The sequence below is a fragment of the Manacus candei genome, unplaced genomic scaffold, assembly GCF_025592945.1.
Source record: "Manacus candei isolate 608988 ecotype Guabito, Panama unplaced genomic scaffold, ASM2559294v1 h1tg000014l, whole genome shotgun sequence".
In the NCBI taxonomy this organism is placed as follows: Eukaryota; Metazoa; Chordata; class Aves; order Passeriformes; family Pipridae; genus Manacus; species Manacus candei.
This window is the reverse complement of record NW_026138062.1, coordinates 53355927-53369740: the sequence shown is the minus strand read 5'-3', so window position 1 is coordinate 53369740 and position 13814 is coordinate 53355927. Positions and strand designations below refer to the sequence as shown.

General features: G+C 42.3%; 1 protein-coding gene across 16 annotated transcripts in view; it reads left to right on the top strand.

Annotated features, from left to right (window-relative positions):
• Nucleotides 1-1112: 1112 nt before the first annotated feature.
• LOC127468022 (rap1 GTPase-activating protein 1-like) overlaps nucleotides 1113-13814 on the top strand; it is a 44696-nt gene continuing 31994 nt past the window's right edge. For 2 of the 16 annotated variants that reach the window (XM_051780725.1, XM_051780730.1), the window contains exons 1-3: nucleotides 3783-4541; nucleotides 8597-8690; nucleotides 9153-9188. In XM_051780725.1, the coding sequence (XP_051636685.1) occupies nucleotides 4498-4541; nucleotides 8597-8690; nucleotides 9153-9188 (174 nt within the window). In that variant the 5' untranslated portion in view covers nucleotides 3783-4497. The other 14 variants (XR_007903392.1, XR_007903391.1, XM_051780729.1 and 11 more) reach the window with 13 other exon arrangements.

The window sequence follows — 13814 nt, the reverse complement described above, 5'->3', positions numbered from 1 at the left end:
GGTTCCCATGCTCAAGTAAAAACAAAAAGGTGCTAACTTTTTTTTATTTAAAACAAAGAGTTTCCAGCCTTCATAATTGTGGAGAAATGCTTGACAAAGACTGATCCATGAAGTTTTGAAAACAAGATAATTAAAAACAATCACAGTGCCCTCTTAAAAAGAATTGCTGGTTTTCTTACTCACAATTGTGGTTGTAATACCAACAATTTCTATTAGACACTTTATTTTTAATGTAATTTCAGGAAACTCTTTATTACTTCCGGTAAAATTCCTGCAGATTTTTTTTCAAAAGATGGGAAAAGTTAAATAGGGCAGAAAAGCCATGATGACCTTCTGTTTGAGCACCATAGTATATTGGGTTTTTTGTTTTGTTTTCTGTCTCTGTGGTGCCTCTGCCACATCTGTGGTCATGGGAAGATTTAACAGAAGAAATTACTGTGATGTTTGAGTTGACCTAGCAGGAAGGTCCCCCAGCAGACCTATGGGACCAGCATGAGGCTGAATTACTCCAGTGCAAAACAGAGCAGCTAATTTGGCCTGGGAATTGAACCTAATTTTGCTGTGAGGCAGATCTAAAGCACTCACCCAGTTGTAGGTAGTAGCCCTCTACAGAGGCAAAATGCTTTAAAAGCCTTGGCCTGTCTGCCAGAACTCATTTTACCTTTGCCTAAGGCTGGTACCACGTAAGAATTCTTTAATAATCTACAAAAATTGTGACTGAACAATCATGCCAACTCACAGGTCAGTCTCATGACTATGATTACCAAAAGCATTTGCAGAAAGTACCATGTCATCCTGTCACCTCAGATTATCCTCTTCTAGTTCCTTTGCCATGATACTAAATCAGTCCTACGTAAGCAGGTTTCAGATTTTTCCAGTCCTCTACTTTCCCTTCCTACTCTGATCTATGCACATGAATCCTGATGACCCAGCTCACTGTCACCAAATAACTGCCATTATACTTGAGAGGACTAGAAAAATGTACTTTTCTGTGGAAAAAACACCCCCTCTCTCATTTTTAAAGGTGATCCCCACGGGTCTGGGATTAGAAGTGCAGGGAGTAGGATGTTGAAGTACAGAGCTGTCCGTGCTCCACCTCTGGAGCTGCCTCCTGTCTGTCCCCTTCTGCTAGGGCCAATCTTCCCTGCTTAAGAGCACAGCTGCTCGGCAGGCTGACTATTCAATCGGCAATGATCTCTAGTTTCAAGTATGACAGCACCGACCTGCTCAGCCTCCATTCAGCCGCAGGTGGGGGCAGCGGAAGAGAAAGGGAGGGAGGGAGGGAGAGGGAGGACACTGCAACCTACGTGAATAATTGATAGTGCAAGGAAAGGAAAGCAGCTGGGTTCCCTGTCTCCATCTGCTCACCAGCTGGGGATGAGAGATCCTTGCTCAGGTAGGGGATGAACAGCTTAGCTGCTTTTATTCTCGTCTTGCCTGCAATGCCAATTAAAATATTTTACATCTAGAAGGAATGGGAGCAAAGATAGCTGGGGGAGGGTTGATCCATATCTTCTCTGTTGCTTGCGTGGCGTTGTGTAATGGATGGACTTTGGGGTAGTTTCAGCCTCAGCAGGGAAAGTGTTTGTGTGCTTTTATAAGACATTATGCTACACTGCATTGTGTAGAGAAGCAGTTGGAGAGAGAGAAAGGGACAGTGAAGCTGGGGAGAGCAGATGTCTGTCTAGGAAACGAAACAAACTGAAGGGATGAAGGGGCATGAAAGAGGGTCTGTCCAGACTCAAAGGAAGCCCACCCTGATTCTGTCAATCTTGGACATAAAATGATGGGTCCAAGTGTGCAGCGGGAGGTGCAGTCTGTGCACAGCCAGTACTATATATAGAAGCTGTGTGCATACAGCTGTGGAAACAGTTGATGTGAAAACATGTATGTTTCTATCTGTGGATGCATCTATGAGTTTGGGTAATATTGTAGTAAAACATTAAAAAAATACAGTTTTTACCCTGAAGAGTTGACCCTTGAAGGATATGCTGCTGTGTTTATCTGGTACTGCGCAGTTTCTGTGCAGCTTCTGATGTTCTCACAATGACTCAATTAATAAAATTGCAGGGGCTAGTTTCTGTGTTACAGCCAGTACAGACTTTTCCTATGTGAGCAAGATAAAATGCTAATGCAGGTAAACAAATGAAAAACTTCTGCTAATAAAAACTAGAAAAATACATAGCAAAAGGTATAAACACTAATTACTGTAATGCATGTATTAATATAGCTACATGGATATCTGAAAGAACAGAAAATTGTATGCCAGTCCCTAAAACACACAATAACTATAATATGCATAATGACCTATGCAACTATAGACAAATATATGAATTACAATCTGAGATGGTAAGTACTCGGAATTAGTCATATCAGAATGCAACTATCAATAGGAGCTGAATCTACTTCGTACAACTCAAGGCTTATATTTGGTGATATTGTTGCATCAACAGGGTAAATAGTAACAATCATTAGCTTGATTATAAGTTGAGGAACAGAAAGGGGTCCTGGGATTTGCTTGCATGTGATTTATTCACATGATTATTGCTAAAGGAGGCTAATTAGAACAGTAGTTAAGGTATTTAATAATTGCTTGCTGCTTTGCTTGTGTATCTTGAGGACTTTGTACACAACTGGAGTTGCACAGAAGGTTAGGTAAAGCTGTGAGACAGTTAAGTGAAAACTGAGCCCAGTGTGGCTTTGAATGTGAACAAAGTTGGCTCTTGTCTATAGTGGCAAGTAGCCAAAGAACAAGGATGGCAGAAAGACCTGGGCCTTACTGTATGCTTTCACGATGTCCAGGCTTGCTAGTGCTGCTGATAATGACCCTGAGATGGGGGAGGGCAGTAGTTACTGCTGGCAGCCCTCTCTAGCAGCAAAAAATAATGTCTCTTCCTCCTTCCTAGATGCAGCAGAAATGGCAAGCTTGGCTCTTTGCCTTGGCCCAGTCACATCTCTGCTCAGACATTCAGGTGAATGAGTGAGAACTGCTTGTGCTGCTGTATTCGGTGCTCTGGGTCCATTTGTGAGGCATTTGGGTTGGAGCGAGGACGTAGGCTGTATGAGTTAGCCAATACTCAAGCATCACATCTTCAAGGGGGAAAAAAAAAAAGAAATAGACAAGAGGAAATGGAATCACTTGAACTCCGTGCAACTTACTAAAAATAGCAAGTAGTCACTCTCTTTGTCTATTCAAAGTTGTCACCTGCCTTGATTCCTTACTCCTTGCAGTCTCTTTTCTCACAGACCCTTGAAGCCCCCATAATCATTTCTATCCAGGTCTTTTATGAGCAGAATTTATAGGAAGCATTAAGATGAAAATGCTGCACTCATCCCTAAACCTTTGATGTAACTGCTTGCTCTCTATTTTTCTTTTTACTCCCCCCCCGCCCTCACTATATCAACTATCTCATATTTCTCTTCATTCTATTTGTACTCTTCCTTTGCATCTTTTCCTAGCTCTCTGGCTCCTCTGCAAATTCTCTCTTATTCTGTGTTTCCTTATGTCCCCTTCATGAGTCAGAACAAAACCAGTGTGAGACTGACACTTGGTGTAAGGTTCTAGCTGCTGCTTTTATAGGTCTTGATGTAAAGAGGAAACATTACATCATCCTGTGGAATGAAATTGAGACTCAAAATTAAAAAAAATTGTCCAGAAGAGCTCTGTATTCTTGTTTAAACACAGGTATGTGCATACTCTTGCAATGGAAAGGCATATTCTCACGCTCAATTTTTATTAGGAATGACGATCTATTGAGTGAATGCAAATACATGTGGTTAAGGGGTTTGTGATTCCTCAAAATTTGAGCTTCCTAAGTTTACATGTTGGATCAGTGAGCTATTTCATAAGCCGTGTAGAGCCAAATCTCTGTAGTACTTGATGTATGCCAGCTCCAAATGCCAAGGGCTAGTGGATTTAGTATCTTCTTATCCTTCCCTTGAAGGGAATGGACATATACGGAGCCTTGATGCTCGCTTTCCCCACTGGATACTGAGAGCTTGGGGAAGTGATCTTGTTCTATAGCAAAGTGGAATAAGAGACCCCTCTGCTCTTCCTGTCTAACGCTGTGCTTGTCTTACCATCACGGAGAATCTGGAGAGCAGCATCCCCGGCTCGGCTGTCCCAGCAGCTGCTCCTGCACTATCCGTGGACTCCCCACAACCCAGGGCTCTAGGGGGAACTCATTTTCCACAGCGGAGGAGGGGCAGGAGTCACCAACCCATCCCCCTTTATCTCATCTTCCTCCATCCCTCCTCCTCCTCCTCCTTCTCGTCCTTCCCTGAGCCGCTGCCGGCTGGGGCCCGGTGCCAGCCGTGGGGGTCCCTTCGCTGTCTCTCCGGTGACTCCCGGCCTGGGAGGAAGAGGAGGGGTGGGGGCGGGAGCTGCGGCTTCGCGGGGGACCGGGAGGGAGCCTGAGTCCTTCTCCATGGCGAGGCCGGGGGAGAGGAAGCTCCCGAGGAGGGAACCCGGGAGCTGACTCAGCGGAGCAGTGCAGCATGTTTTCCCGGGAGCAGGGCTTCCCTGCCGGAGCCTGCGGAGGGTAGGTACCGGGACCGGGAGTGGTGCCGGCGGCCGCGGGGCCTGGGGCCCTGCCTTTCCCGGGCAGCCTGGGGACGGGGCAGGGCAGCGGCTGCCGGCGCTTGGGGCGCAGTGCTGGAGTAGCAGGAAGAGCCCTCGCGGGTTGCCTGGAAGGGCGGAGGGCCGAGGAGGGGTAAGGCGATGGCTGTGCCCCGGCCCAGCAGGTCCGGGTCTGGCTGTGGGCCCGGCGCTCCCTCTTCTCTCCCACCCCCCTTCCCTACCTCCCTCCCGGACGCGCTCTGGCCGGGGGGACGCAGGCGATGAGGTGACATACAATACATCAAGAGGGTGCTCCTCTCCCTGGAGGGAAAGAGGGAGGCTCGGCGGGCTCTTCTGCAGCCCTGGGAATGGGGAAGCTCTCCGGTTGGGACTTCTCAGGAGCTGGGAGTGTGAGATAAATTTCCCTCTAGAGTTATCCTTTCTCCTGCCCCGCGGGGCAGTACCTCACGGGCAGAGAGAGCTGGCTGGGTTCTCCAGGCCCTCCCGATACCCTGCCCATCTCCTTTGTGGCTGCACGAAGACCTGAGCAGAGGGCATGGGCAGCCCACGAGTTTGAACAGCGGCCTCCACGCGAGAGGCAGGAGCTGGGGGGAGTGTGGCTGGAAGTGAGGTTCCTTACTGGAAGTCGGGGTCTACGAGCAGAAAGTTTGTGACCACCTGAGAGCAAACCACATCTCATCCGTAGTGGTTGTTTCCTTTTCTTAGTTCTGTCTCAGTAATTCCTTCTCTTGAGTTTTATGAATCTGCGTGTAAGCAAATTTCAAAGCTGTACAGGTGCTTGAGAGTGGGGCTATTCGTGTCATGTTTTCAGCTGTCTTCACTGTATACCTAACAATCATATTTGGTAGACTAAATGTGTCTCTATAAGGGAGAGATAAGAGAGAAAGAGCAGAAGCTGTTACTCATGAGAAGTGGTTGCCCAGAGTTTTCCTTACGAGTATTTCAGGCCTGCTTTTGTTTCACATTACCTTCAGTTCTAAATTGCCTATCCCTTCTAGTGAGGGATTTAAAAAACATATTAGTGTCTCACTATCCTATCAGGCTGTGACACCAGTTATTCTATTGACTGTCATTCCATAGATAGCTGCAAATCATGCTGTAGTGTTTCGCCTTCTGGAAGGCTTCCAGATTAGCTGAAGTATTTACGGTAGCTATGCACCTGCTTCCCTGTGAACTTCCAGGAAACGAGTTACCTGAGGATTTGGGGCACTTGTCTTTTAGAGTGCAACAAATCCCCTTTACCTCTGGAATACTTATGAAAGGATGTATGAAATTCTGTCAAGTCCAATTTGTATTTTTCTTAGAACAAATGTTTGCATTGACTTGGTTCTTGAACTGGCTCAGCTATAGCAGATAGTGACAATTTTGAGAGCTGTATAGAGGGATCTCTGTATCAGGACTGAAATGATGCTGCAAGACAGGAAATATAGGGCATGAGCAGAGCTCTGTGTGTGTGGAGACAGAGGTCTGCAAAGGTGCTTCCTGCACTATTTCAGAATTGAGAGTGGAGTCTTTGGCAGTGGATCAGCAGTACCTATGTTTTGTTTGGCTACCCACTTGAAACTAATGCACTGGTTAATGTCACTAGCAAAATCCTGGTTTAGACTTCAGCATTTTCCAGGCCCTTTGCTTCCCCTAGTTGCCATTTCCTAAAAATAAAGCTTCAGCAAGTATACATTTGCAAATAAATATTCCACTCCCAGATTGCAGAATTGCTTTTCTTTCTCAAAAGGATGATATTCTTCTTTTCTGTGGTCAAAGAGTTTGAAGTTCCAATTTGAAAAAAAGTATGTTCTCTTTCTTTAATAGAGGTCAGTGCTTTTCATTCCAGAAGTTAAAAATTCACGAGTAGATTTTCAAGCAGTAGTTATAATGGCCCCATATTTTTGTGATATTTTATAAAAGATAACCTAAAATTCAAGTAATCCTCCTGGATTTCTAAAGTCTTTTGGCACATTCCTAATCTGGGATAATTACAGAATTTTGAACATCTCTAAACGTATGGTAAGACTGGTGATTTTGGTCTCTCCTGGACTCATTTTGACAATAGAACTGTACTAGAATTCAACAGTAAAGGAGAAGTTGCTGCACAAAGTTCTCCAGTCAGTCCAAAGTATAGAGATGAATTTATGGTGAGAGAACAGGGGCAGTACTGGTCAGAGTGATCTCATGTAGGAATTGTCAGATTTCCATGATGCAGGTGTGTATTTAACTCTTCACTGGATGATTCAGCGTTCAACCCAGTGACATGCCAAAGAAAACACTGTAGCATGCAACAAGGCCCCAGTTGCACAAAAAGTTCAACTATTACATTTCTTTCTGAAAATGAGAATTTATCAAATTAAGCTCTTATCTTTTTAGGGCTCACAGAATAAAAACTTCAGGTTTTTAAAAGAAACAGTGAAAATCCTTCATGTACTGCCTTGGACATATATTTTGCTTATCCCAAATATGCTTCAAGTAAATGAATAAGATGATGAATAAAGCATGTATTAGTATAATATTAATATTCATTTAAAATATATTTGCCATCAAATTATTTCAATATTTATTTGGGGTTGTCAAGACTAACTCCTACATCTTCCCTCCCAGATATTTTATGGCTTTAATCTCTAGATGCATTACACAGATCTCTCTCATCTCCAGTTTCAGGATGTGGGATGGAAGCATTGTGTTACTTTGTATAGATGAGCCTATATGCAAGTTACATGATGCCATTGGGCCACTAAAATAAATTGCGAATTGTCAGAGCATTATGCTTCTTGGAGCTTGTGATAGAGTAGCTTCATGATTACAGAAATATGTTGTACCTCCATACAACAGGGAATGCAGCCACTGGTTTCAAAGCAAGAGTCTGCATGACTTACAGATACTGATCTCTTAGAATGGAAGCTGTAGCAGCCATGCATCTAATAGCTAGAGGATAGCAATTCTTGATTGCATTATATGATTATTATATGCATTATATGATGATTATATGGCCAGTGATGAGTGGTGTCCCTCAGGTCTCTGTCTTGGGACTGGTGCTCTTTCATATCTTTATCAATGGCATAGACAGTGGGATCGAGTGCACCCTCAGCACATTTGCAAAAGAAACAGAGCTGAGCAGTATGATTGACACAACAGCAGAAAGGAACCATCCAGAGGGACCTGGACAAGCTCGAGAAGGGGTCCCATGGGACCCTTGTGAAGTTCAACAAGTTCAAGTGCAAGGTGCTGCACCTGGGTCAGGGCAGTCCCAGACATGAGTACACAAGAATAGTATGTATGTCTTTTAAACTACAGTGGATTATTTGTGTTGCTTTTTATTTTCCCTTCTATGAAATCAAATAAAGTGCTGCTGCTGCTTGTACACACTACTGCTCCAGCAGGGGCCATAGTAATAATATATTTTCCATAGCAGGTGGACAGGCAAAAGCCCATCTAATCTCCACGCTGGCTTTACTAGCAGTGGTAACACAGAACTGTGCCTCCATCTCTCCTGCAGGCTGTATCAGTTCTGATCTCACACCATCTCTGTTATGCCCCTGTCTTGGAGACTAATACCCAGGCTGTGGCAACTGGGGCTGTCCTTTAGATGCTGATTTTGGTGATATTTCAGAACTTTCATCTCTTTTAATACGGTCAAAATCTGAACACAAAGCTTCTTGTGAGACCTTCTTGTGATTCTTTAGTCTGCTGCAAATCCATGATGGAAGAGGAACTTGGCAAAGAAAGACCATTCAGCACTTACATGACAGTTGTGAAGAAAATATTGTGTGTGAACAGAGGCAGAGCATTCAGGGCCAGAAGATTTTTGCTGTTATATCGAGGATGTTTGCAGGCGGTAAGTAGTAATATCTCAGGGATTCTCACAGGAAATGACAGCTTCCTCATAGGTAAGAAATGGCCTGGGGGGAGGAATAGTAAGCAGAAGGCAAAGGAGACATGCAGGCAAGCGCTGGCATCTTGAATTCTCTAAGTGTTAAAACTTTTTTCTTTTTTTTTTTCTTTTTCCTTTTACTCTCTCTGTTGCAGGAGGTCTGAGGAGGTAGCGCGGTGCTTCAGCAATGTTATAGACTCTCCCACTGAAGGCTTTCCATGTGCCCTCACTCCGGCTGCCCCCAACAAGGTAAAAGCAGTCTATGTTCCTCTGGCTCAGGGTTGGAGTGTGCTTTGAACAAAAGTTATGTATGCAGAAGGAATGACTGAAATCAAGCTCATGTGAAGCATGTCTTACAGCTATAGTTGCCTACTTCTGTGAGAATCCTAAACTTTTTCATTTAAACTGTTCTTATGCCATACTGTATCAAGTCAGCGTGACCCGTTGAAAGAGAGAAATTCCTGATACCTGTCTGACCAGGTTTCAGGCCAAGCTTTTGCAACACAAGCTGAAGACAATTTGGCCAGTTGTTTTGCCCATGCTATCAGTTCTAAGGAAGAACAATTCCATCATGTCTTTGGTGAGCAAGTAGTTTCCTTGCCAGAACATGGAAGGAACTGTTGGCTCCTTCAATATCTGAGATACGACAGAAGATAATGTTAGCTTCTTCAAATGTTAAATTATTTTCCCCTCTTGTCTTTTCCTTTTCAGACTGTGGACTTGTTTGAGATGATTGAAAAAATGCAGGTAAGGAGAAGTAATTCTGTAAAGTTTTGGGATCTCTTGATTTTTCATAGCCAAACAAATAAGCAGCTGCCATTTGTCCTGTCACTTCACTCCCAGTGCCCTTTAATTTGGGCTTGCAGAATGTTTAGGTCTTCTGGGCTCAAACTCCTATGGCTGCTCTTCAATGGGATATCAAAAGCGTTTTTCTGTGTTTGTTTTTTCCAACCAGCATGATGGAAGCAATAGACACAGATTATTATAATTCTGTATGTTCTTTGTGGAAGTGTGATTCTGAGAGAAAATCAAAGCTGCATTAAGGTATCTCTGTCATCTTCTTCAGAAAACTGTATTTCTGCTGGGTAGCAGGTACTAATGACAGGTGATTAATTGGTTGTTGACCTAACTTCGTTTAGCAAGGTCAAACAGTTTAATAAATAGCTATGGTAGGCCCTGTCTTTAACTTGTGCAAGATAGAAGGACTCTGCCTTAATTCTTGTATGGAAATAGGTGCATTTAGTTGCATATATTATGTTATAAAATTAAAATAGGGCAGAGTTAGGTTTCTCTGCCTTTTAACTTATCAAATAAAGAAATAGGAGTATAATAGTATGTTATATGTGTTAAACATATAACAATGAAGTCTTTAAATTTTTCACGTTGTGTGTTCTCAGAGCATCCTTGCAAGCTGCCAGTATTTTCCCTGAGTGGTGCACCTTCTTTAAAATGCTGTGCTTAACCTTGACCTAGCATAACACACAACATGGCACATAACTCCTGCCTTTTATTATGTGCAGGAATTAAACTTATCAAAACCAATTACCTTATTTTCTGGCATTTGGGTGATCAAATTATGAGTATGAGGAAAATACAAGACTTCAGTCGGACCATAAAGGTGAGGAGGTGAAAGGTAGCAGCAAAATGCTGAATATAGATTATGAGGCTGAGGTAGTATTTGGCAGACCAGAAAGGAAGAGGGAGGGAGGGAGGGGCTGAAGGTATATCTGCTATATATTCATGTTAGACAGACACAGGCCTTGTAACCACTGTACTGACATTCAAACTATATTTGGGGTCTATTCTCAGTGATTTAGAATTGCAAGCTCTGTAAGTGTGCCTGGCTTATTTAACTCTGTGCTGGAAAGTAAGCTTGAGCATGCAGTGCTGCTTTAGTTCAAGCACATGTTAAAAGGTATGACAGTCCTTTCCAAGCCTTTTGAAATATGTTTAGAGAAGAGTCACTAGCAGATGTCTCTTACTGGAAGACTGTTGCTTAAGATTCTCAGTGTTTCTCGACTCCTAGTTTACCATATGAAAAGTCTCTTGACTGGATTTGCACTCCTTTAGTTAGATAACAGGAACCTGATAAGAATTTCCAACATATGCAGGCTGCTTAATTTTGCATCTGTGTTGTTTTCTTAGCTGCCCATTGTTAAGACTGTATAGTAGTTTGGTTTTTTCTAATTTAGTTTGTTTTGTCATCTGACTTGCACTAGGAGAACTAGTATCTGCTGTGTGAGCATGACAAAAGTTTTTTGAAAGAAGAGAGATGTTTTCCAAAAGAAAAAAACTCCCCTGATATTTTGTTTTAATATTTGTTGTGATCTTTCTTTGTATTTTTACTAATTTATTATTTATTCTTTTGGGGGTTTTTTTTGGTTTCTCCTTCCATTTGACTGTGACAATCCTTTAGATTTGTTGAATCAATCTTGAAAATGAAATGTGGGATTTTCATTAACAGTCAAAGTGAGTAAAAGGCAAAGCAAGAGACTTGAACATTTCTCTTGTAGAATAACAACAGCAAAGCTACAGGATAGAATTGATTTTTGAGTATTTTAACAATTGGTTTGGAGGCTAATTGTATTACTGACAATTAACATAGCCATTTTGCATTGTGTGTGATGAATTAACAGGTAAAGTTGTACTCTCTTTTTAAACTGAAACCAATCCCCAAGATCTGGGAGAGAAGTTTGCCTTTTTTTTTCCTTTCTTTTTTTCTTTTCAATTTCAATTGGACTTGGAAGTAAATGGGCTATTTGCCACTTTATTCCATGCTTCCAGATGTAGTGAAGTCACAGTAAACACTTTAAGGACACATAGGAATATGCTGTTCCTAGATTGCTTTGCAGTGCAAGTAGTTGAAAAACATGGACATTTTATTTCAACCAATAAAACCAGATTTTTCATATCTTCACATTTGCATAGCCAGTCCCTCTTCACTTAACTGCTTTTGTTTGCTACCTCTGTTCTGCATTATTTTTTAGTTTCCACGTATTTTTCAGTCTTCTTTTTTCACAACTACCTTCATGTTTTTTCCCTGTATCCCCTTTTGTATCCAAGTTGTCTGTTTCGAACTAGTCCCCTCCAGACACCGCTCTTTCCCCATAAAAAACGTCTTTGACTGTAGCATTGTTATGCCACGTTGGACCTGACTTTGGGTTTGGACAGTTTCTTCTCTGCCATTCATTCTCTCATTTTGCTCAGGCCAGGTGTTTCCCCTGTACAAGACCTTGGGAATATCAGATTCCCAGAATGATCCTGTCTTCAGTAGGGTACCCAGGGAAACAGTGAGGGAAAACCTTTCCTTAAAGGCAGTACTGCAAACCAAACTGGACCAAATCAGAAGAATATCTCAACCAGTGGCTGAGACTGCTGCAGTTTATGCCTTTCCCTTTCAAGGAATGACAGTGATCATCAACAAATTGGTCTGCCCGTGATCTGACACTTCCAACAACTTGTGCTGTATATTTCCGCAGTCCTGGTTACCCTTTAAAATAAAGCTTTGGGCTGTACAGCCCACGGCTCCATTAGATCTTTGCCAGTATTTTAAGCTTCACTCTAAAGGAGAGGTTGGTAGCTTTAGACCTATGTCTTCTACTCTCAGGCTAGCAGGAGCTCCCTTAACAGTGCAGGGTCATGGAATGTGCTGGTACATTCCTCTGCTCTCTATAGAGGCTCTGATACAACAGCAGTTCCTTTATCAGGAAGTTTTCCCTCGGGCCTTGCTGCGATATTGGTCTCCTACCAGGACCTCCTTTGAAACTGGAAAGTTTTTGCAGTTATCAGATCTGCCAAAAATGTCAAGGAAGGGGAGACAAATATTAGAAAATTGCAGTTTCCCAATCTCCATTTCCATGTGCAGAAAGCCCATGGTGCACAGTAAGTTTGTGCCAGTACTTTCCACAGTTAGTTGCAGAAGGCTGTGGCTGCTTTGTACCTATGTATGCCCCGGTAATTTGTTGTTCATTTTGACTGCTGTATACCAAAATCACAATTCAAAACAGGTCTTCTGAAGTTTCCCTATGAAAGGTTCCAAGCTGGTATTTGTTTAGAATCCCTTGTTGAAAACACAAATGAAAAAAAAATATTTTTTTTGAGGGCAGGGTGGTGGTGGTGGTGGCATAACTCTCTCAAAGCTCAGCTTTTATAGTTTGATCCTGTGTCACCCTGTAGATACTATTCAAAGCTTCTTTCTCCTAATACACTTTAGGAAATCAATTTCGTTTTCAATTTTGTTGTCTGCTGATTGTTCCTTGCGTGCTTTACTATGTTTCTATATTTAACCAACTAAATTTGTTGTTACTGCTCCTTTTTGTGATTGAACTCAACTTCAAACTTAGGAAGAAGGATCTCATGCATCTATTGCTAGTTTTCCTTACCCTGGAGTTGAGCCATACTGTTTTACTTCTGGTTTTTCCTAAGAGTTTTTAAAAGATGTTAAACATCTTTAGGAGCTCGAAGTCTGGCTCCTCATCATTTCATTAAAGTTTAGCTTTTTTTATGGTTCATTTTTATATTCTTTTAATAACCTTTCTCATTTTTCCAAAATCTCATTTTTATGTGAAATAGATATGTTGGGGATTGTTTCCTTTTTTTTTTTCTTTTGTTGCTCCTACAAGGAGCATCCTGATTATTAATAATCCTCAATGTAAGGTTGCTATTTCTTAATGTCAATGTTGTTGCTATGCTAGCAGTTTTTGCACCCTATACAGCTGGAGCATTGGCCCAAAACTTTTGTTCTGGAGCCTCCTAAGTTTCCACTGTAGAGCTCCTCTGAGATTTACCTATTTCTACCAGAATCTCATTTAAAAGCTAGTTCCATTGTAGAATACATACATAGGCTTACCTGTTATAAATCACATCCTGCTTATTTTCAGAACAAAGTCGAGAGCTGCCTATCCTGTCTGGAATCCCTGTTTAGCCGCTCCATTAAGCAGTCGCTGATGGTGTATAAAAATGTAGTCTCAGCATCATGTTCTGGTATGAGAGTTACAAGATTTAGGTGGCAGTAGTTGAATATTCATGTATCGTGTGTAAGAGAAAGCTTCAACTTAAATCCTGGTTTTCAGCTTCCTATCCAGCAATGCCAATTTTGGCTCTTATTCTTCAGTCTGTGATGGCAACTTGGACTATGGCCTGTTGACCCCCCGTGTCTTTTTGGCTTCTTCTGTTCTGGGCCTATGCTCTGTGCTGGGGCTATCCTCAATAAAATTTTCCTATTCTCGTATGCTTCTGCTGCAGAGGTGTGGTGGAAGTGAGCTCCTTTGCCATGGTGAGAAGGCAGAGGATGGAATAGCCTTAAAGAAAGAGAACCAAGTCTGGATGCCAGCTCCCGATTCAGGAAGAAACAGGCATTCAGTAGCCTTTTAC